The sequence below is a fragment of the Cavia porcellus genome, unplaced genomic scaffold (genome assembly GCF_034190915.1).
Source record: "Cavia porcellus strain 051 isolate PalLab524CR breed Dunkin Hartley unplaced genomic scaffold, mCavPor4.1 scaffold_26, whole genome shotgun sequence".
Lineage (NCBI taxonomy): Eukaryota > Metazoa > Chordata > Mammalia > Rodentia > Caviidae > Cavia > Cavia porcellus.
Genome location: NW_026947509.1, coordinates 15,406,308 through 15,429,524, shown reverse-complemented (window position 1 = coordinate 15,429,524; position 23,217 = coordinate 15,406,308). Strand labels below are relative to the sequence as shown.

The following is a 23,217-nucleotide window of genomic DNA, read 5'->3' as shown; positions in this document are numbered from 1 at the left end:
TGTGTGAAGAAAGTTCCAATCAGCTCCTCTCGAGTCATCAGTGCCCACCCTAAGCATCACTCCTGGTCGGAGGTTATATATAAATATATATCCCATACCCCACATTCGGGTCCGAGGAAGCCAGACCCCTGTGGTCAAGGACCCCTTCCACGTCCTTGGAATAAAGGCTACTTTTTACTTTTATAGTTTGCTCTTTTATTGCCCTGAAAACACTAACACTAATCATATTATTTATCCATCCAGTCTTCCATTAATGTTTCCAAATTTTTACTACATGAAAAATCTTTCATGTATGTACAGTGAAAAATTTTACTCTTTGAAGTCATTCACGCTCACCAAAATGCTCTCTCAGATAGTTGTACCAGTTTATACTGTTAGCAGCTCTCTATAGGAATTTCCACTGTTCTGTATCCTTGCCAATATTTACTAGAGAAAGATTTTAGTTTTTTTCCTTTTTCATTCTGATGTGTATTTTAATTTTTCATTTCTTTAATTACCAAAGATTTCATCTTCTGTGAACAGAGTTAGCAGGCCTGGGAATACTGTCCTTTGTACGCTTTGCTGACACGTTTGGTCCTTGGCTGCCGCTGGGGAGTTTGGATGTGGGGAGGGAATAATTTGCGGTGTTGTTTTCATTTCAGTCACCTTTTTTTTTGAGGTATATTTTCATTAAAAGATTAATTTTGCATTGCGGTAAAATATAAATAACATGAACACTTTAGCTATGTGTGCAGCAGTTCAGTGGTGTTAAATACTTTCACATTTTTGTGTTATCATTACTACTCTCCATCTCCAGAACCTTTTTATCTTGCAGAACTGAAACTTTGTGCCCATTAAATACCCGTTTCTCTCGTTCTCCAACTCTGGGAAACGCTATACTTTCTGTCACGCTTGGCCCAAAGGAGACGTCTTTCAGCAAACATGCTGCTCTCAGCAAACAACAGGAATCCGCGAAGGGTCGGAAAGATGATCCCAGGACAGAACATGTCACCTCCCCAGCGTGAAGAGTCTGATGTTATCTACACGCCTGCACAGGCCATTCTACTGTCTCTGGCATTCTGCCCCTGCATTTCTTAGGATGACAACTCCCTCTCTAAGCCCTATAAAACTCCTCATCTACCCTGGCTGAGGGCTGACCCCCTTTTTGATCTCAGCCCTCTCCACACCCAGATGGACTAGACCAGGCTTGCTGCTAACACCAAAGCCCTTTTGAGTGGTTCCTATCTCCTGCCGCAGACCACACTACCCGCCTGCATAGGTGCTAACATATGTAAAACCACACAGTATTTGTCTTGTGACTGGCTCATTTCACTTAGCTTAATGTCCTCCAAGGTCTCCATGGTTAAACATAAGGCAGGATTCTCTGCCTTTTAAATGCCAAATAATATTCCATCACATGTACACAAGATCTTTCTTTACTTACGAGATTATGTTCTGGTCATCCCATCCTAAACTGAAAATATTTAATACACCTAACCCACTGAACATGATAGCATGATCTAATCTACCTCCAGAATATTTATATTAGCCTACAATTGGGTGAAATCATCAAAATAAAGCCTACTTTACAATACAGTGTTGAATATTTCATGTAATTTATTGAATATCGGCATTGAAAAAATAGAATGGTTGTTTATTGCTATTCTAGGAAAAGATCGAAATTCAAAATTTAAAGTATAGTTCCTACCAAATGCTTATGACTTCTACACTGTCATAAAATCAAAAACACTCCCGTGAGTTCCACATGTACACTGCCTGGGTTTCCATAAAAATGCAATTTTAGAATTATTACCATCTTTTAACAAAGGAGTTATTTTAAATATTTCATTACTATTAATATATATTTCTCCGTGGGATTTTATCTTTTAACTTTTTTTTCCTTCCATCTACAGTATTAACAGTATAGTTCACACTCACATCACTGCTACACCAAACCGTAAAATCACAGTGAACCCATAACATTTTCAAGTCCTTTCTAGATTCTTTGAAATTGACTGGTAGATGAGACAAGATCCAAAGATCATACAAAAACCTGATTTTTGTGGGCTGCAGTCTGAGCCTGACAGGTCACACAACACTGGGTCCTTATTCCATGGGCCAGAACCCAGGGCTCTGGTTAGTCATAGGAAGGCTTGGGCACAGTCTAGGTTACGTCCTGGAGGACAAGGACAGAGGGTTGTGCATATCCATATCAAGCCATCCTTTCTCCCCACTCAGTTCTTATTATTACTGATGACTTCACTATAAAAAGTCTTTACTCCACTCCTAGACCACATGATGATTCCAGAACAATGTAACTCTTATCACTTTGTTCCCATCTGATGTGTTAGGTAACACTCCACTTCCGCCCTGTTTTCTCCCCCATCAGAAATATTCATGACTCTTCTTGTTCCTACAATTCACCTTTGGTTACATTTTGCTGCAACCTGTACAAGGAGTGAGGTCCTGAGAGGAGATGATAGGAGATTAAGAAAAACCCATAAACGTGTACCTGGGAAACCTGGACGCGTGGGACCTGACCTCTCTGATAGGGAGGCGGTGACAGTGTCCCAACCTCAGTGTCCAAAGTAATCCTGCAACGTCAAGCATGAATATGAGCCAGGTATGGTGGCGCACTCCATAAACTCAGCTCTCCAGGAGGCTGAGGAATGAGGATTATAGGCTTGAGTCCAGCCTATGCAATTAGCAACTTATCAGGACCTTAATTCAAAATAAAAAATAAAAAGCACTGGGGATGAAGCTCAGTGCAAAGGCTCCAGTTCAATCCCCAGTACTGTAGCAATAATAATGATATAATAATAATAATAACACAACAACAAAAACAACAGTTGTGAGTGATCAGAAAGACTAGTTGGGTGTCCAGAGGGTTTGGTTGTGACTCCTCTTCCTTACTCCTGAATGAACAGTACAACAAATATGTGAGCTTAGTCAGAATATGGGAGCTTACAGTCACTGTCTATTGGCCAAAATGTACTGGCGGATATGATGTACACATGCAGGAAATGAACCTCCCACTATAGTAATACTGTGCTAAAGACAGGAAGAGGCTTCCCAGCACTCAAGTGGTGCTGGCCCTCTGTTGGTGTCTCTCCGGGAGCCAGGAGAAATGCATAAACAAAGGAGCACAGAAACACACGGTATCCTAAAAGCAACCAACTCTAATACAGCTGGAGAAGCAGAGCCAGGAATGCCCTGTTTTATAATGTTCTAATTCACCATTTAATGCTGTAACTCACCACTTAATGCTCTAACTCACCATCTCACATGAGGCAAAATGGACAGAGAGACAGGGGTAGTCCACATAAATGGAACTATCAAATCAGGAGGGTGCGGCAGCATGCCTCAGCAATCAGGAGGCTGAGGCAGGAGGGTTGCTGAGTTTAGGGCCAGCTTGGGCTATATAGGGAGTTCAAGGCCAGCCTGGCATACATAGTGAGATCCTGTCTCAAAAAAAACGGTGTTTATTCTTTGTTAATCATATGCAAAGAGAGGCATTCTGAGCCAAAGAGTAACCCTTCCAAGACAGGGCCCAGGGAAATGTGAGTCCAGAAACAAGATCAAGAGAAACACAAGGACAGCACGGACAATGTGGAATTATAGAATCAAAGAGAATGGGAGTTTTCAAGGAAAAAAGCAATGAAAGTCTCAAATTCAGGTATTTGTAATCAGGCCCTGAAAAGTATCCATTGGATTTGATGTTAGAATGTAATTTGTGATCTTTATAAAGGTAGTTTCTATGCAATGATGAGAAAGAAGCCAGATTGCAGGAGCTGCAAAATGGACCAGAAATGCACAAACAGAAGCAAAATGTAGTTTAGACTTTTTCAACTCTTGGAAAGTAAAGGCAAGAGGGACCTATAATAAAAACACAAAATCATAAGGGTTTTTTTGGGGGGAGGGATGTTTGTTTATTTGTTTGTTACTTAAAGAGGAAAGACTGAGGAACATATTTACAGTTTGAGGAAAATAAAAATAAAGGTTAAAAATGAGTCATGATTTTAGAAATATGGCAGACTGAGCTAACTTGAGTCATCTCCCACCCACAACAGGTACACATGATGCTGGATAAAATATTACAAAGCTATTTTATATACAACTAGGCTTGGAGGAAAGAAGGAACAACCTGGAAGCACTTACTCAAAGTCAAGGGAGAAATCAAAGACACAGCAATGGGCTACAGCCGGCCTACTGTGTAGCGGGAGTGCCGGGCTGGGGTTTTGGGACTTGGAAGTGGAAGCTGGGTTTTAAAGCCGTTGTGGAACCAGAAGGCTCTTTCATCACTCCAGGCAGGCTATATGAGGAATTGCCTAGTTGGAAAAACAGAAATTTAAAAACTCTGCTCCATGCCTAGAGAAACGGCAATGAAAGAAGAAACCTGCATGAATTTTGGGCAAAGCAAATAAACAAGAAACAAAACTACGAAAAAGTGAAATGTCTGTCCCAGACCATTATGGAGATGTGGATCTAAAGGTTAACATACTTAATAAGAATACACGAGAGTACACAGAGAAATGGCTATGTCAAAAGTGATGCAAAGAAATTGTCAAGTGGTCGTGAAACTTTGCGAGCTTGATAGAAAATCAGAAAAATCCAGAAGCATAAGATTTTCACTGGAAAAATCACCACCATGAAAGGATTTTTAAAAATCTAAATAATCTATAAAATGTGTTCAAATGAATAGTAGGAAAATAACATAAATATCATAAAAATGTTATGAAAAGAAAGGAAGGATATTTTTTAAAAGTGGAAATTCTACAGGTAAAAAGTCATTAAGCTAAAAATTTTAGACATGATTACAAGCCAGATTTGATATAGATGAAGTCATAATTAACGAAAAAAAGATAAGTATGTGGAAATCAACCACGACAGGTAAAGATATACAAAAACAATAAAGAAACAGATAACAAATTCCAACATAGGCCTAATAATTTTCTCCAGGAAATGAAGTTAGAAAAAAAATTGGTTGAAAAAAGGGAGATAACATTCAATTCAATAAATATGAAAACTTTCCAGAATTTAGTAAGGGCCTGATGACCTAAATTATCATGTTGAAGATAGATATGAAGTCTCAGCACCACAAATAAAGCCATAAGCATCAAAGAAAATCCCACACACTGTTAAGACAGAATACGTAAGGTGGAATGCTCCTTACATGGGCATAATTCCCACTGCCAAAGAGAGGATAAAATAAACAAAATGCATTTTGCCTGAGCTGAGGGAAACAGGTGTTCATCTTACATGATAAACCTAGACACATTTCATTTAAGAATGAAAGTAAAAGAAATATATATGCAAAAACATACATGCATATGCAAATAAAATTTTACATTTCAAAAATCCTTAAGAATCCTGGAGAATTTTTGTTCCATAAGAAGGAAAATAAACCCTAAAAAAGGTATAAGATGCAGGAACCTATAGCTTTAGGGAAATGAAGAAATTGTAGGGAAATGTTGCAAGGAGATACTGAGTCACTTCTGAGCTGGAGGTCTGCAGTCTCGCTGGGGCCAGAGCAAGGCCACTCCGGCAGTGTCCGGCCTTGGTGCTCCTTCCCGGTAACCGCAGCACAGAGAGCTCTGAGAGTGTTTCGCTTTCAGTGTTCTCAGCAAAACACTGATACCCGGAACATTTGACTCCATCCCACGCTTCCCTTACTCTCTTTCCCCTACCACTCCATGCATCAATTACCAGGCTCTATCTATTATAATCACTAAGTTGTCTCATAAATAATCCTCTTTTTTGTCCTAATTGCTTTTCAGTCATTTCTCCCCTTCTTGAATACAATTTTTCCAACTGGCCTCCCTACTTAGACCTGGTTCCCTGAAATTCATCTTACACATTTCTCCCAGAGAGAACGAGTTGTAAAAGATACTTGTGACTGTGACCCCCTGGTCCACCTGGATCTGGACTTCATCCAGATCGCTAACTGCTTCTTCTGCTGACATGTTGGGACTCACTTTATACCCCTCAAACACCACACTTTAAACCACACATTTTCTTTCTCAAACTCCCATCGCACTTGAAAGATGTAGAATTCACATCAACCTCCCCTCTTTCTCCTTCCTCTCCACGCAGCTGAATGTTCTTTATCCTTAAGACTCAGTGACTCAGCTCAACTGAAGTTTCCTGGGACATTTTCCAGAGCCCATCTCCCTTCGCAGCCAGGTTGGCTTCTATTCTTTGCTTTTGGGTTTCAAAACCAAAACCTCCACCATTCCTTTGTATCCTTTTACTTTCCATATCCGCTGATATACTAATTCAATTCTTCAGGCTCTTGAGCTTTTGTGTGCACAAATTCTGTCATTAATTTCTGAGCTTCCAGGGCCCAAAAGCAGAGTGCTTGGTGGAAAGTAGGTTCTCAGCCATGATGAACTGAACTGAATAGTGTGCTTCTCTGGGAAAGGACATCAGCTTTTTGTTGTTGTTTTATTTAATCCCTAAGAGAGTAAGCATTTTGTAAACAAGCAAACACAACAACAAAAACCAATACACCTAGGTCTCAGCTAGAGGGAGGACTATCCTGAGTGCCCAGGAAAAGCAGCAGTGCGGGCAGATGTCTAGAGGAAGATGGAAACTCAAGACTGTGGGGCACCCCATGGCCAGTGCCGGGCATCCTGGCAGTGGACAGAGTGGGGGGGCATGCGGCAGACACCTGGCAGAGCACATAGGTTCTACCTGCCACAGCCCTGTAGGAACGTTAAACAGGAGCTCCTGACTCAGTACTGCTATACCCGCTCACCCCAAGGGAATCATGTTGTCTTTAGCCGGAGTGGTTGTCAACCATGGCTGGAAGCCTTGACTAAAGTTTTGGTGTTTTAGCCCCAGAAGCTTTATTTCCAGTCGCTTATCCCATGGCTTAGCTGGATGACAGTCCAAACACATGTAAATGCATACTCAGTATAATTTGCTCATGATAGCAAAAACATTTAGAAGCATGGGTTATTTGTTTTATATTTTTCTATATATTAAATTTCATAACAAGCTGTTTAACTTTTATAAAAATAAACCAAGAATAAAACAACAAAGTCAGAGCCTGGGGTAGGGGAGAGCTCAGTGGTAGAATCTGTGCTTAGTGTGGGCTATGCACACAGCACACACATACACACACACTCACACACGTCACAAAGGAAGCAAACAAATACAAAATTACTTAGAAAACAGCCTCCCCTGTAGCAATTTATTCATGTTTTTTATCATGAGATCTCGTTTATAGGAATTAAATCAGGGATAATATCTTTGAACGTGCTTATCAGCAATCCAGTTTCTTTTCAAATAAGCTTTCATTATTACAGGACAAGAACAGTCTTGTCACCTGGGTGAGGTAGTTCCTATCAAGCAGGCTGGGGTTCTGTAGTCTGGGGAGATATTTAAGGAGGATAAAATTAGAGCTGCCCGCACTTCTGAAAAGGCTCCTGGTTCTCTTATCTGTTCATACGCATTCAACATGCAGAGACCATGTTCGCCCAACTTTGCGTAACTATTACCTGCACAGTCTGAGCCCTCAAAAATACTTATTATTAAATGCATGAGTAGTCTTGTTTTTATGCTTTAATCATGAAATTTCTAAAGTGAGTTAGAATTTTAACCAGAACATACTTACAGTTGGAGCAAAGGTTGAAACCTTTCATGGCCATTAAGTCTCAGTGGGCAGCCATATTTTTCCCAGTCATACCTTACTTTCTGGAAAAAGAAAAGCATTTTTTGGTTATTTTATATATATATATATATTTGGGTCACTGACAAAAATTTCAATTTTCTTACCAGGTTTTGAGGTGGTCGATGTCTCAAATATAACCTATAAAAAAGATATCCTTCATTACTTATTTTTTCTTCTTTTCAAACTTAAAAACTAAGACCAAGACTTTGTTTAAGGAGGTATAAGAAATGCCAAATGCATGAATGGGATTATTAACTACTGAGTACTTACTACATTTCAGGCATTTTCCCATATACTTCTACACATATTAAAACATCCTTACAATAACAAAAAGGTACAAATGACTGTCTTCCACCAAGACAATACAGCATCAGTCTCAGAAATCATATGGGATTTTGCAAGGTAGCAAACCTTGCTACACTCCTATGAAAGATGCATGATTATAAAGCCCAAATTCCTTTTCAAATGTAGGGCTATTTTAAAGTAGTTCTTCTCAGACTATTAATAGATGAAAAAACGAAATGTTTAGAATCAGTAACAATAGACGTGTGCTTTAAAATTTCAGTTATTTTCTGATTTAGATTTCTCACTATCATGGAATCCTTTCTCTTTATGAATTCACAGGTTTTCCCTTCAAAACCTCTCTCTCTTTCTCACATATTTCTTATCAGTTCTCCAACTTGACTCACATCACCAGCTTCATATCCCATATGTCTCAACTATGCTCCAAGGAGGGATTCAGGAAATTCAAGAACTTCATGTAGGGCTGGCTGCTATATTGATGTGGAAGATAGTGACCTCATCCTTAAACATTTCTTGTGCACCCCTTCCATTTCACCCACTGACTTCACTAAGCATTGCATCTAGGCAATGCCTTTCTCTATCCTGCCTTACCGTTCAATCTCAGCTCTTTGGGGGACATGCCTGGTGGTTAGACATTGACTTATTTCAACTGAATAGAGTTAGAAAATTCTACAGCTTTTTAAAAGAAACTGATAAATACATCAGAAACTAAATTTCTGTACTTTGGACAACTCACTAAATATTTAACATTTTTTAATATTGATTTTTTTCTCTTACAAAGGTGAAAGTTGGATTTTGCTTAGTTGTATTGTCAATAAATCATATTATTAAAATTTGCATAAAATGAAATACAAAATAGAGCATAAAAGTTTAGTTAGTAGAATAGTTGATGTCAGGACTTTCCTGGCAAATCCAAAAATTGTAACAACGTTAATGTAGAATTAAAGAAAAATGATATAGGAAAAACCATATACTTGTATGTCTTCCTTACACTAAAGGGAACAATATAGAATTTGAGACTAAATAAGGCTTACTTTTAAAATCCAATTTCATTGAAGAAGAAGACAGTGATTAGGTCTTTCTCTTGTATGTTTCAGAGAATGGTAATTATAGGTTCTGTACGTTTTGCTTAATTTTAAAACCAGCCTCACAGTGTTAAGCTGTACATATAGACACCAATAGAAACTCAATGACTAACTACTGATTGTAAATTACTATTAATATTGCTACATTAGTATAAAGCTCAGTGCTTATCTTAAAAAAGATTTCTTACTTGTCAATCTCGTAAAAAAATTCGTGGTGAACACATGCTGTTTTACTAAATCTAGAAAAATAAAACAATGACATTGTAGCATCATTTCTTATATATTTGCACAAACATTTAATCATTTAGTTCATGATTCTCAAACTGGAGAGTGTCACAGAATCATTATTTACTAAATTAGAATCTTTGGGATTATTTTGTAGCCCAAACATTTCTACTGTTGTAAAATCAATTTTACAAATGTTTCTGAAGACACTGGACTTTGAAATGCATTGATATAATTTATAAAAATTCTTTCTTTAATATCTAGGATTTGATTTTCCAAACAGGTTCATCTTAAGAGTATTATTTAATACATGTTGAATAAAAAAACTAAAAACTAGAAACTTGTTTATGTGTCTCTTATATTTTGTTCGCATTTATTAAAAAATTAAAGAAAGCCAAGTGTGGGGGTGCATGTCTGTAGAGAAATTGGAAGTTAACCTTTTGGAGTAATGAAAGAATTTTGGAACTGGGTAGTGATGCTAAGTGTAGAACATCATGCAAGACCTAATTCTAGTGAAGCTGTACATTTAAAAAAAGCTAAATGGCAAATTTTAAATATTAAGCAGATTTTATCACAATCCAAAAGATGTAGGGGTATTCGTGGACTTCAGGGAGAGAGACCTCCCAGAAGGTGATCCCTGTCTGGAAAGTAATGCCATGCATCAGCTGCTGCTGGAGAGGGGACAGCCATACCCAAGCCTCTCTCAGTGAGTGGGCGCCATTCTGGGCTGCAGGTGGGGAGAGATCCAGGTCTTGCCAGGAAGTGATCCTGGCCAGGAAACCATTTCATTTTCATTGTTTTGTTGGGTTGAGTTTTATTCTCTTTTGTTTTGCTTGATTATGTTAAATCTGATGGCAGGAGCAGCTATTTGGAAGATAGTAAAATATATTATGGTAGCCACTTTGGATTTAATATTGGTTTGTTTTGAAGTCCTGTATTGCATTCACTGTTTTGGCTTTAGTGTTTCTATTTTGTTCTGTTCTGTTCAATGTTTACTATGTCCAAAAGTATCTACAACTATTCTGAAGATGACAAAAAGCATTATGGTAACTATTGTTGGTTTCCTAAGGTGTTGAAGTCCTGTATCATTTATACTGGTTTATTTTTGATTGTTTTATATTTTCCTTGGTTTTATCCTTTTTAAAATAAAAAATGTAGGGAGTGGTTAAAGTTGGAGATCGATCACATGTGTGGGGCTAAAGCAAGGCCAGCCTAAAAACACGGAGAGCCCAAAGTGAGCCACACAAACTAGCTACTCCAGCTCCAAGAAGACAAAGGGCCCAGGCCAGCCAGACAAACAAGCTGGAAGGCAGAAGGGTTGAAATTGGCATGGCCCTCCTGAGTGTATGAATACAGGCACTACAGTGACTGAGCAGTTCTTTTCCTCCCAGTAAGAGAGAGGGCTCCACCTGATCCAAACTTTCTGTGTCTTGTCTTTATTTCTTCACCTGCTCACTGTCCTTCACAGTCCTCACCCTGAGAAGTTCAAGAGCTGCATAGGTCATGACAGAATGGTGCCCAAACAGAGACCCGAGGCATGACAAAATTCATCACTTAGCAGGAGAGGACACCTATACTGTGCAGACACAAAGGAGAGAGGTGTATCGATGTCCTCAGTATTGAGCCCATTGGAATCATCAATACTGAGCCTGTATCGGGTGTAAAGCATGGGATGAACAGGCTCTCGAGAACCACAAATGTATATAGAAATGCTTGTTGTATCCTTGATTTCTGTATTCACTTTACTTTTGTGGATTTGCATCAGGGAATGCCTTGATGACTGCATGCCTATTAAGACTGCACAGCTTGCTAAATTTCCTGAGTTTGTTTGTTTCTAGAAGAAGGAATTGTAAATTCACATATTTGGAAAGAGGAGGCAAAGCAGCTTAGAGCAGGGTTAGGGAAGAAGCAAACCAGCACAAATCTATCAGGACTGCTACAGACTTTTAAAGGGTTGTTTAACAGGGGGAAACTACTGTTTCTGCTTGCTCACAACTTCTCGCAGGCCTCAAAGAACTCAGCTAATCCTGGAGTTTGGTCTGGAGAAGGGAGGTGGGAGAAACAGTGTTAGCTGCAAGGGTGAAATACTACAGTTCTAATGTAATATAATGTTGGTAGACTTAATGCTGGTTCTTAAGGATTGTTAAATGTGATATTCAAGTTGCAAAATGATAAAAATAAGCATGTGTTTGTATCTGGAGACTTATTTAAAAAACTAAATGTGTCTGGTTATCAAGTTGACAGTGGTGGATTGGAATAGTTGATACACTGTGTCAACTTGAAGGTTAGAAGCTGGGTTGAGTGACTCCTGGGACACCTGAGGGGCCTCACTTTGTAAACATCCTTATCCTGTGCTGGAGGGGACCATGGAAATGGTGTGCATGTTGCACCCACCCTAGGGGCAGCCAGCTTACAAGGTAGAAACGAAAGGAGGCTTCCACTTCCCCTCCTTTGCTCTTGGTACCTTTGATGTCTTCCACTGCCATGAACTGTTACTCCCTCAAACACTGTTCAACAGGCTTCTGTTTCCCAGCCACCTACCATCAACATGCTTCTGCCTTACACAAATATTTCCATTTAACTCAGGAACAGGCTTGACAAATGTTAAATAATGTTCCTCATGCATAGTACAGGCTAAAAATGGTTAAACTTGCTCAAAATTCAATAACAAAAACAAAAGGGGGTTTTACCTACAAAATTTATACCTTACAATAGACCTCTCTGGGTAATATATACTATTAATTTTTAAAATCCAACTAGGGATGGGACTACATCAGCAGGAAAATAATTCAATCAAGTAAAGGAAAAAGGCTAGGAATGGTCCTTTCGAAAGGTCTTCACAGTAGACAATGGAAGAGACTGAACCCAGTGCTAACTTGGGATTGAGGGTAGGCGTGTGTGTTTCCAGAGAATTCTGAATAGCCTATCTGGGTACCAAAGCATGCTGTCTGGCTGTGTCATGGACCCAGGCCTGGAGGAGTTGGTTCTACCTTTTAAGAAGCTGATGTTCAGTGCTACGACAGTGATGTCTCAGAGACTGCCCTACAGCTGACAGACAAGGACGGGACTGAAACTGACCTGGAGCCAATTGAAGGAATTACTCAGAACATCCAGGAGATGGTAACCAAAAATGGAAATCAAAGGTCTGAGAAGGTGGTAGAGTGCTTGGAGATAACTGAGCTAAAAGTTACATGAAAGAAGGGGACACAAAGTTATCAATATTCTTAAGACAAAACAAAATACAAAAATTATACGTTATAGATAAAAAATTTTACTTCCTCCAAATTCTTCCTATACGACATCTCTGCTAATTGATCTACAAATAATTCTGACTAGTCTATTTATAAGTGCAAACTTCTAAAATTGTAAGTCAATTGTTATAATTAAATTTGGTCAAAAATATATTTGAGTGCACTAAGATGTTTGTCAGTTTGCCTACGTATCTGGTTGTCCAGTCTGTTGTGTTCTTGTTTGTTTGTCCATTTGTCCAATAAGTTAACAGCTGTTTTTTAATCTGAGCTCAACAATTTTTCTCTTTTCTTTTGCATTTTTGGATCATTTGTTCATAGTTTAATTTTGGTTGTATATTTAAAAAGCATGCTTCCACCTAGGTTGCCAGATGGCAAAAATGATATCAAAACTGGGTTTTCATAAGTCATCAAGATTTTGTTAAGATATTAAACAAAAATCCTTTAGAGTGGGGGAGATTGTTGTACAGGACTCTAATTGATGAATAAGAAAACAGTTGCCTGGAATAACTTCAGTCAGTTCTTGTTCATTAATGGGAAGCCCCAGTAATTGCCACAATCTTATGGGTAATACCTCAATAACTGCTATTAAAAATATATTATTGCTGTATATTGGTCATCATCAAAAGAATTCAGTTTTCCAGACAATAAAGTTTTTGATTTAAAGATGTTCTGGTACAGAAGTTTTCATGTGGCCATGACAATAGATCGTTGCTGGTTTTTGTCGTGTATTAAATGTATTCATGCCTGCAGATGTGTGGATCTTTCAAAGAGTGGAATGAGGATTGTTTATAGTAATAGACTTTTCTTTCAGATTTGGATATTTGCCTTTAACAAAACTTATGTGAGGAACATCCCATTTAAGGACAAGTTAAGTTGAATTTTGTTACGTATTACATAGAGATGTTTGATTTTAAAAGTTATACTATGTCAAAATACTATGTTACAAAGTGTTATCATGATTGTCATGCTGAAATATTATGTATGACTTTCGATTTCTAATTTTCTGTGTAAAATATATAACTATTAACATTCTGTAGGGATTCAAATACTAGAATAGCCTTGCTTGTTGGAAAATAATGTTTTTATTTTATGTTCCAAGGTCTTTGATATTTAGATAAAACAGTAATACTGAGTTTACTACCCTCAATGTAATGTTGTTAGCCTTTTCTTCTGGATGTTCAACAACTGAGGTTTGGAGACCGAAAAATTAGAAAGATAGATTTGCTAAGAGGATACCCAATATTTTAGCCTCAGCCCTTTGAAGTCAATGAGGACCCAGGACATAAAAGACTTCTGCTGTGACATCCTATAACTCAGTGGATTCCTGGTCTTCTGATCAAGGAGATTGTGAGACCACAGAGGAAAGTATTCAAAGATATGTAGTGTGCCTAAGGAGAGTCACCAAGAGAGACAAATTCTCCCAAGCTTTCATAGAATACAACTTGGTCAGGCGATGGCCATGACTCTTTGTCCATATGGCTGACACTGACAGATATACCGAGAGATACTGTACATAGTCCCAAGGCAATTCCTGAGGAAACTTAAGTGACCTTAACAGACAGCAAGAGATTGATTGTAATTAATACAGGTCTCACCTTAACTTGGTCTTAAACATCCTGCAGAAAAGTGTAACTACAAGAGGTAAAAACAATACTATGTAATATGCTAGCTATAAAAGAAACTGAAATCACTAACATCTTCTGACAATTTCCAGCAACACTGGTAACTGCCTATTGTTATGGATTAATGGACTATGCAGGGTTAAACTTCAGAATGCAGGGACTGAAAGTCCTTGGACTATAAAATCCTTAGCTTAACCAAGTAAGTTCACTCAAAATGAAAACGTCTGCTACAGAGTCCCCAAACACAACTTCTCCATCTTCAGCAGACTCCCTAATTGCTTGCAACTATAGGGAAAAGGGGGAGATGTAGGGAGCTGCTGAAGCTGGAGACGGATCACACATGGGAGGCTAATGCAAGGCCAACCCAGAAAATACGGAGAGCCCAAAGTGAGTCACATAAACAAGATGCTCCAGCTCCAACAAGGCAAGGGGCCCTGGTCAGCCAGACAAACAGGTTGCTAGGCAGAGGGGCTGACACTGACATCATCCTCCTGAGTGTATAAATAAACATGTCATGGTGATTGAGCAGTTCCTTTCCTCCCTCCCATCAGGAAAGAAGGCTCCACCTGATTTCAGATTTCTGTGTCTTATCTTTATTCTTCACTTTCTTGCAGCTCTACAGGGCTTTCACCCTGGGAAGTTTGAGAGCTGTGTGGGTTGTAGTAAAAAAAAAACAAAACCCTGTTACTTAAGCCAGGCATGGTGGTGTACACTATAATTCCAGATCCTTGGGAAGCACAGGCAGGAGATTGCAAATTTAAGTCCAACCTTGGCAACTTAGCAAAGATTTATCTCAAAGTAAAATAAAAAAGGCTGGGGACATATCTCAGTAGTAGAACACTTGTTTCACTGCTTAGCATGTTGATGGAAATCAGGGGCCTGAGGGGGACTTCTATGCATGATAGAACTAGAAATCGATTTTAGTAACCTGTTGCTTACAGTAGTCATTCTTAAATTTTAATTCACCTACTAATTTCCTGGAAATATTGTTCAAAGAAGATTGTCAGTCTGAATGAGGTGTGAGCTCCTCCATTTCTAAAAAATTCTCAGGGCTTTGCTCCTCAGAGCACCAACACGGAAGCAAGGAGGGAGCAGGTTGCACAACTCAGCCATGTTGTGTTTCCTGGAAAAAGGGATTGTGGGTGCAAAGATAAAAGGAAATTCACATTCAGGAAATGCACTATTTATTTATTGACTTATTGGTACTAGGAATCAAACTCAGGACCTTGTGCCACTTACCTCTAGCCCCTGCCCACGATGGCAATACTTAATTATCAACCCAAGCAAGTGATCACTGTAACTCTACTAATCAGAAAATTAGTAGAATAATGGAAGAGTAGACATGTGTTATGGGGGAGAGCAAGTTATTTCCTAAATGATGACATGTCACTTTTCTGCTCCTGCCATCCCGCTCCTAACCCAAGGAAAGGAATCACAATGGCTGCCTATATGTTGACCTCAGTCAGAGTTTTGTGCTCACATTGATTTTCTGCCACATGCAGGGATGAGAGCTGTAGCCAGCCAAAGACCCAAGCGCCTCACTGAGAACAATAAGCAGGCCAACAAAATTCACACTTTGGAGTTTTTGAAGGTACCACTTCTTGTTCTGTTAGGGTGGCTCTGGCAACTTTCTCATAGAAAATGAGGTGCAGGAAGCTGAGCTTTCCTGGTGTGGGCGCAAGGAATTTTCTAATGAAAATGATGACTGCGTGTGAAGGCAATCAGAGATAATGGTTTCTTTCTCTTGTTTCTCTAAGAATGTGCTGTGGACTGAAGAGCGGAGAGAAGAATTGATGAAATAGAAGCTAGAGGGAAAAAGAATGAAGAGATGCTGAAATCTAGACCAATTCTTTTCATTTTCAGTAGGATTTAAATGTGGTATTTGATTTGGCAATAAGTTCAAACCAACTGAAACTGGACACTGATGTCAATTCAATTTTGGATTTCATCATAGATATATCAGTTATTAGGCTAATATCATCACTAGCAATAACTGTTTAGTGTACCATTTGTTTCACAAGAATAAGAGATCAAATGGAGATATACTTGCCCTTTAACTGCAATAAACTTTTGAGGGTCGCAGCCAACACCAATTTGAAATACCTAAAAATGAAGTAATTTAGTCAGTAAGTTCAGTTCATCTGATCAAATGATCTAAGATATTACTACAACTAACAGAATAATATTTGAAACTTGGAATGTAGAGTATTCCTTATCTGAAATAGTTGGCACCAGAATATTTCAGATTTCTGATTTTATGGGGTTTGAAATATTTGTATGAATGTGAAGTGCCTTAGAGATGGGATTCAAGTCTAACCACAAAATTAATTTGCTTCATACATAATATATAAACACTGCTATATATTTTATAGATATTTCTATAAAATATTTTTAGTGTACCTGCATTTTGACTGTAACTCATTATATAAGGTCACATGGAATTTTCCATTTGTAGTGTTGCATTGGTGTTCAAAATGTTTTGGCATTTGGAGATTTCAGATTTGCAATTTTTGAGGCATGGAGGCCCAAGCTGTAACTTTTTAAATGTAGGATTCTGCTATACTTTTTGCATACTTCAATACAATTTTCCAACAGATTTTTTCAATAGAATTTTTAATTTCCTGGATTTCTGTTTGGTACTTTCCATAGGCTCTAATTCTTTGCTAAGCTGGTTGGTCATGGTTTATATTAATCTATTTAGCTCAGCTAGCTTTTTATTAGTGTCTTCTATAAGTCGACTGATCATTTTATTAACTCCATTATCTGTTCAGTTATATTTTCCTTGAGCTTGCCAAGCACTGTATTGATCTATTTTATTCTCCTTTTTTATCATTTCACATAGTTCAACTGTTTGGGTTTTTTTTTTTCCTTCCAATTGATGAGCTTTGGAGGAGTTGGGAGTTTTTGGAGGTATTTTGTTGCCTTGTCTTCTCATGTTCCGTGTGTGTGTGTGTGTGTGTGTGTGTGTGTGTGTGTGTGCGTGCGTGCGCGCGCGCACATGCGCGCGCCCACATGCTGAGACTTATGGATTGATTTTAGTAGAAAGATTTTGCTGCTAGTATGGAGATCCTTTTAATTAATGTCTATTCTGCACTGATGTACTCTATGTATGGCTAAACATGGGCCTTTGCCTCTATCTCAAGATCCAATCTCCATTGCTTTGGGAGTGAAGGGTATAGTGTAATTGGCCCAGCATCCAGTTCTCCAGAAACAAATTGCAGTTTTGTTGATAACACAAAGAGAAGTCAGATACTGGCTAAAGTAAAAACCAATTAATAGCAATAAATATGCCTTGCCACCTTCTTTTAGCAACAATAATAGAATCAAAGACAAACTGGATATGACAGACTAGAAGAAAATAAAAGCTACCACTGTTACTCTTAACTGTACACTAGAGATATATAGTTGTAATACAAACACAGAAACAAACCAAATATTGACATAAATACCTACTACTGCAACAACTATAGCACCATAAACAATAGAAAAGAATCTAACAATAATAGCATAGAATAAATAAATATCTAAGGATTAATAAAGCTTAGTGGTTATACTAGTAAAGGAGGTGGGGGGAACAGGAGAATAAAACATTTGAAAAATGGAAGACGAGAAAAAAGAGAGAAAAGTGAGACACAAGACCCTATTAAGGAGAAGGAAGAATTAATATAATTAGATAAAATTAACTGAAAAGAATAAGGAAGAAGAAGATAAAAAACCAGTAAAAACAAAGAAAGAAAAAAATAAAGAGCCTCTCTATCCCTATCCACGAAGAAAAAAAAATTAAATGAGGCAAAAAGAATAAACCAGACATGGTGGAATACACACTTGTAACCCCGTGCAGTGGTTTGTGTCTAGATGTACCCCCAGAGTGTCATGCAGTCATAGGGTATTTTTACGAAGTGGCTGAATCTCGAGTAGTTTATTCTCCCACAGCACAGTGCTGGGATAAGGGTGCTGATTAAGGGTGGGTGACTGCTGGATCAGTTCGCTGACTGAATTGGCATCGCCCTAATCTCAGTAGACTGGATAAAATGTAAGGGACAGAAAGCGACTTGTCTCACTCTGCTTGCTCGCTTTTGCTGTCTTCTGGACAAACTTTCTCCTTCTGGGAGGCTCCTCTGCCAAGCAACTCTGCCTTGGGCTGATAATAACAACGGGCTGAAACCTCCACAAACTGTGATCTGAATAAATCCTTACGCCCTTACCTTGGGTGTTAGGTATTTTGTCTTAGCAATGAGAAAAGTAATTAAGACACACAATACTCAGAAGGCTGAGGCAAGGGGATTGCTGTGGATTCAAGGCTAGTTTGGACTGAATCATATTGCGAAACTCTACCTCAAAAAAATGAAAGTTGTTTTTGAAGGAGTGATTAGGATCTGCAGTATTGGAACCCACTAGAGATGGGAGAGGGATAGTGAGTCACTGCTAAGAGCTACTTTGTTACCACACCCACATTTTTGTGTATGAATGCTGAATCTTGCCCTGCCTTTCTCACTGGGCACAGCCAGTCAAAGGTGTCCTCCGTAAGGCTGTAGTCACTTTGGCAGCTCCCAGTTTCTGCGTCCCTCTGTGCACACCAAGACAAGGTTTTCTTCACCCAACTTTAGGGCCTGTGGGTTTGTGAGGTTCCCCCATCCTGCTCCAGAGGCCCCTCTGTCCTTAAACCCCAAGCTGTGGCAACTGTCCAGGCTGGAGCGTATCTCTGCCTGTGTTGGTGGATGATAAAAGCAAAGAGATCCCTGAGCTCTGTGCTGGATGTAGGCCCCACGGTAGGGGTTGAGGCAAACCACTGGACTTGATGACAGCACTTTCAGAACCACCCCATCCTGAGAGCCACAAACACCCATCCTGGCTTCTCACCACAGAGGATAGGGTCTCCATGCCTTTCCTGGCCTGAGCTTAAACTTTTCAATGTGTGTGTGTGTGTGTGTGTGTGTGTGTGTGTGTGTGTGTGTGGTGGTATCTATGTCTAGCCCGTGCCCTATCCCTGACTGTTTCTTGTGCCATTTCCCACTCAATAGTAGGGGCACGTCAGAAACCATGAAGTAGTTGTTATTGCTCTGTACTATAGCCTTAAACAATGAACTCCTTCCCCCAATGAATCCTGATGAAAACCTCTCAAATAGGGTGCTACACTGGGTTTCTTCTCTAATCTAGCCTGCCATGTGGAAGGAGTCGCTTCTAGAGTAAAACCCATGCTATTTATGCAATTTTCAATAGCTGCGGGCTTTCTTGGGGCCAACGCTGCTGGCTTAGTCTGCTGTTTCCTCTGGAGCTCCAGTTTCTCTCTGGAATTACCTTGTCTGCGGAGGCAGGTCTTCCTACAAGGAGCCAGGTGAGCCATTCAGGCTGCCTTGTTCTTTTGTCTGTGTTATTCTCTACTTCTCCAGCCTCTTTACATTTCTAGTTTTCCTGTCTACTTTCTCTAGGTTCCTGGAGATCTATTTCTTTTTTTCTCTTCACCAAGTTGTTGTTTTTCTGGTGTTTTGATTCCAGGTCCCTGAGAAGCTGTATTTTGCTGACAGTCTCTACTCTGTCCCTTTTAGTGGGCCTCTGATTAAAGATATGAGTCCAGTTCCATTCTTGTACATGGAGATAAGCAGTCTCCACAGCGCTGCTTGTTAAAGAGGCTATCTTTTCTCCAGCCTGTGCTTTTGGCCCTTTTGTCAAAGATCATTGGTTGAAGGTGGCTGGGGTTGTTTCTCCGTTTCCAGCTCGGTTCCATTGGTCCACGTATCTGTTTCCTGTGCTAGTTCCATGCTGGTTTTGTCACTGTACCTTTATGATAAAACTTGAAATCCAGGACTGTAATGCCTCCTGCTTTCCTCTTGTTGACCAGCATTACTTTTGCTATTCTGGGCAAGACAAAAATTGCAATGGCTCTCACCTCAGAAATGTTGATAGAATTGTAGTTATCCCTCCCCGGAGAAACTCGTCTTGGAAAGAATCACTAAGGCCTCTGGGACTGGCATATACTTCTATATTTTCTATTCCTGGTGTGTGGTTAAAAAGAGAGACATAGCTTTGCTGGAGTTGCTGGTTCTATTTGCTGCTCTGCTGGAAGTCATATACACCAAGTAACAAGGACAGCAGGCTCCTAGCAGCTTTAACCAGGGCCTAAATTCATACAGCTGATGAAGGCAGTGGGTCATGGTTCTGCATAGGAACAGAGTTAGGACCTGTGTCTCTACTGTTTACCTTAGAGGCTGACGACTCATTTGCTTTGGAGTGTGGGAGTGCAAAGAAAGGACCTGTGGCTAACAGCGTACTCTGTAGCTGTGTACAGATTTTGCTTTTGTTGGCTAATGGGAAGATCTGCCTCTACTAACCACATTTCCCTATTGCCTCAAAGGGCTCTTTGCACATTTCTCTATTTGATTTCAGTGGGCATCTCAGTGCCAATAGGAGTGGGCCCACAGGGGATTAGACTTAAACTGTCCTTGTCTAAGGCGTTCTAAAGAGGAAAGAGGAGAAAAACAGTAACATTATGTAATCACCCTGTGACACGCACCGTTTTGGATATTTTTCATAAATGATCTCCTTTAATACTCTCAATAGTCCCATGAGGTAGATGTTACATTTTTTCTTCTTGTAAATGAGGCAGCGGGCCTGAGAATTGAGGGGTTTTGCCCAAGCAGTGAGTGGTAGAGCTGGGATCTGCACTCAGTTTAGATAAACCCACCCATGTGATGCCTGGGCTGGGCAGCACGGGAACCCTGATAAACCTATGGGTCAGAAGAGGTTGAGGGTAATCATGGTGCCTCAGGAAGGCTTTCACAAATGAATAGGTCAAGCAGCTGAAGGCTGGAAGCACAGACCTGGACTGGGACAGGACTTGCAAAGTCCTGCTGCCTAAGCAGGTGAGGCTGGGTTGGTCATGTGGTCGGCAGAGGTACACAGGGAAGCAGCATGTGCCACCCGTGCTCAAGGGTGGATCACAGCCGAGTCTGTTTAAAGCTCCTTCTAAACCCGTGGCACCGCGCCCTGGTAGGAACAGGTTTCCTGTGCTCGGCTCCTACTTCGCTTTGTATTCCCTACATATAGCACAATGCCTGGTTGAGGGCTCAGCATCTGCTTCCTGCTTCAGTTAGGGCAAGGAGGAGTAAGGAGGAGAGGCATCCCTTCACGCGCTTCACAGACGCAAGATGGGTGGGGTTGCTAAGAGTTTGTGTTTAATTTCATGATACTTAAGAGATCCTGAACACACCATCTACTCCACTTCTTTTCACTTTTGTCTGTACCTTTTCTTGAAATTTCCTTGCATGGCCTGCAACATTCCCTGTATCACTTTCTTTTCACTTTTTGCCTCCTACTGTAAGCTGTGCTCACTTTCCCCTGGACTATTGGGTAACTGTGTGCACCACATTCCTTTAAGCTGACTTGTGTTTGGCTCTAGGGACCTTCGCATCTTTGTAACTCCCATTACCTAGCACACACCAAAATGTAATAGGCATCTTGTACATTTTTAAATGAATAAATGATCGAACCCGTTTGACTGAATAAATATAGGCTAGATAGGGACATGATTGGCAGTTCTTTAACAAACCACACCAAATTTTGTACCAAACTAATTTCAGTTTTCCTTTACACAGTTTGATTTATCTTCAAACTTTCAAAATTTAATGCTTTTTATATTTTTGTATGTGGTTATACATTCTACTTTAGGTGATAAACTTACAGAAAACAGAAATTCTATTTTCTGCTTTCAAAATAAAATAATTCTGTCTTGATGGAGAGATATCACTAGGTAGAGGAAAGGAGCACTGTATTACTCAGTTTGGCACTGCCCATGCCACTTACCTTCTGGGTCACTGGACATACATTCTCATGCTGACTGGGCCGAAGTTGCACAAATACATTACCCATGTTCTTGTATCTAGGAAAAACAATTCACATAGGTTATTCTACAATGACGACAGTGGTACACATGACCATCTGTTTACCAAATGTAAAGTTCCATGTTCATGACATGATTGAAGCCATGAGGAATTGCAGAGGGCTGGCAAGTGGCTCCCATGGTAACAGCTGGCTGCTGGTGTGAAAGCAGTTCTGCACTACTGTCACATTGTGAAGTGTCCCTTTGGGCCATCATGTCATTGGTACAGTGGAAAACAGGAAGAGCATCATTTTAGCACATAAAACCTCCCTCTTCCTAGTTCATTTATCTCCTGGACATTCAAGTTCTACGTGCACACCTTGACCTGCCTGGTCTGGATGGTAGTACAAGGTTGTGGCCAGTGTTCTAACTCCAGCCCCATTGATTTCTTTTCCTGTGCACCACCTCTGGACGTATGAGGAGAAATTATATTTCTGGATTCCACTAAGCTGCATCGTATTTCACTGGAATGCAAAGGGAGGTCAGATGGAGCATCTTTCTTCCCCATTCAGTGCACGTGAATAATTCTGTGTTCAAAATGAGAGGGGCTCAAAACAACAGACGTTTTGAAAGCTTGATTCACTACTTTTTGAAAGAAAAAAAACCCACCCAAAATATTCTAGGCATTCAACAGAAACATAATTTGCAGTAAATACCTAAAAAAACCCAAAATATGCAAAGGAACTCAGATTAGCAGAAGGATAAGGAAAAAAGCCAGCCGGGCGCACGGGACTTGCGCCCCTCGGGCTGCCCTGCAGGGTCGCTTTTTCTTACTCTTCTTAGTCACTCTCGTCCTGCATTAGTTTTCCCTTCTTTTCAGCATTTGGAGTTGTCTCAGTGATTTGCTTACTTGCCATCTCCCACTGCAGCCATGTTCCATGACAGCAGTGTGTCATCTTTCTCATCCATACTCTTTTCTTGTTATTTTGAATTTCCAGAGAGTGCTCTGTACATAGTGGGTACTCAAATGCACTTGGAGCAGTAGCATACTAAACAAAACTAGGTTTATTTCCCTACACAAAAAAGCTGTTTTTCTGAACCATATTGTGAGCTCATAGTGATAATCTTAAAATGCCTTCATATGGAGCTATGCTTTGGAAGTGGTTTCAGTGTGTTCCCACTCCCCGGAGGTTCATGTAATTCAAGGTTTGGTTGATGGGATGGTAACAGTGGAACACTGCTGAGCCTCTAATGGGTGGGC

General features: G+C 39.8%; 1 protein-coding gene across 1 annotated transcript in view; it reads right to left on the bottom strand.

The window, feature by feature from the left end:
* Nucleotides 1-23,217, bottom strand: part of Catspere (catsper channel auxiliary subunit epsilon) — a 92,914-nt gene that overhangs the window by 36,083 nt on the left and 33,614 nt on the right. Inside the window, exons 6-10 of the mRNA XM_013157281.2 lie at nt 21,941-22,016; nt 16,191-16,243; nt 9,231-9,281; nt 7,759-7,792; nt 7,598-7,677 (exon numbers count right to left, since the gene is read on the bottom strand). Coding sequence (XP_013012735.2) covers nt 7,598-7,677; nt 7,759-7,792; nt 9,231-9,281; nt 16,191-16,243; nt 21,941-22,016 — 294 coding nt within the window. The remainder of the gene's footprint in view (nt 1-7,597; nt 7,678-7,758; nt 7,793-9,230; nt 9,282-16,190; nt 16,244-21,940; nt 22,017-23,217) is intronic.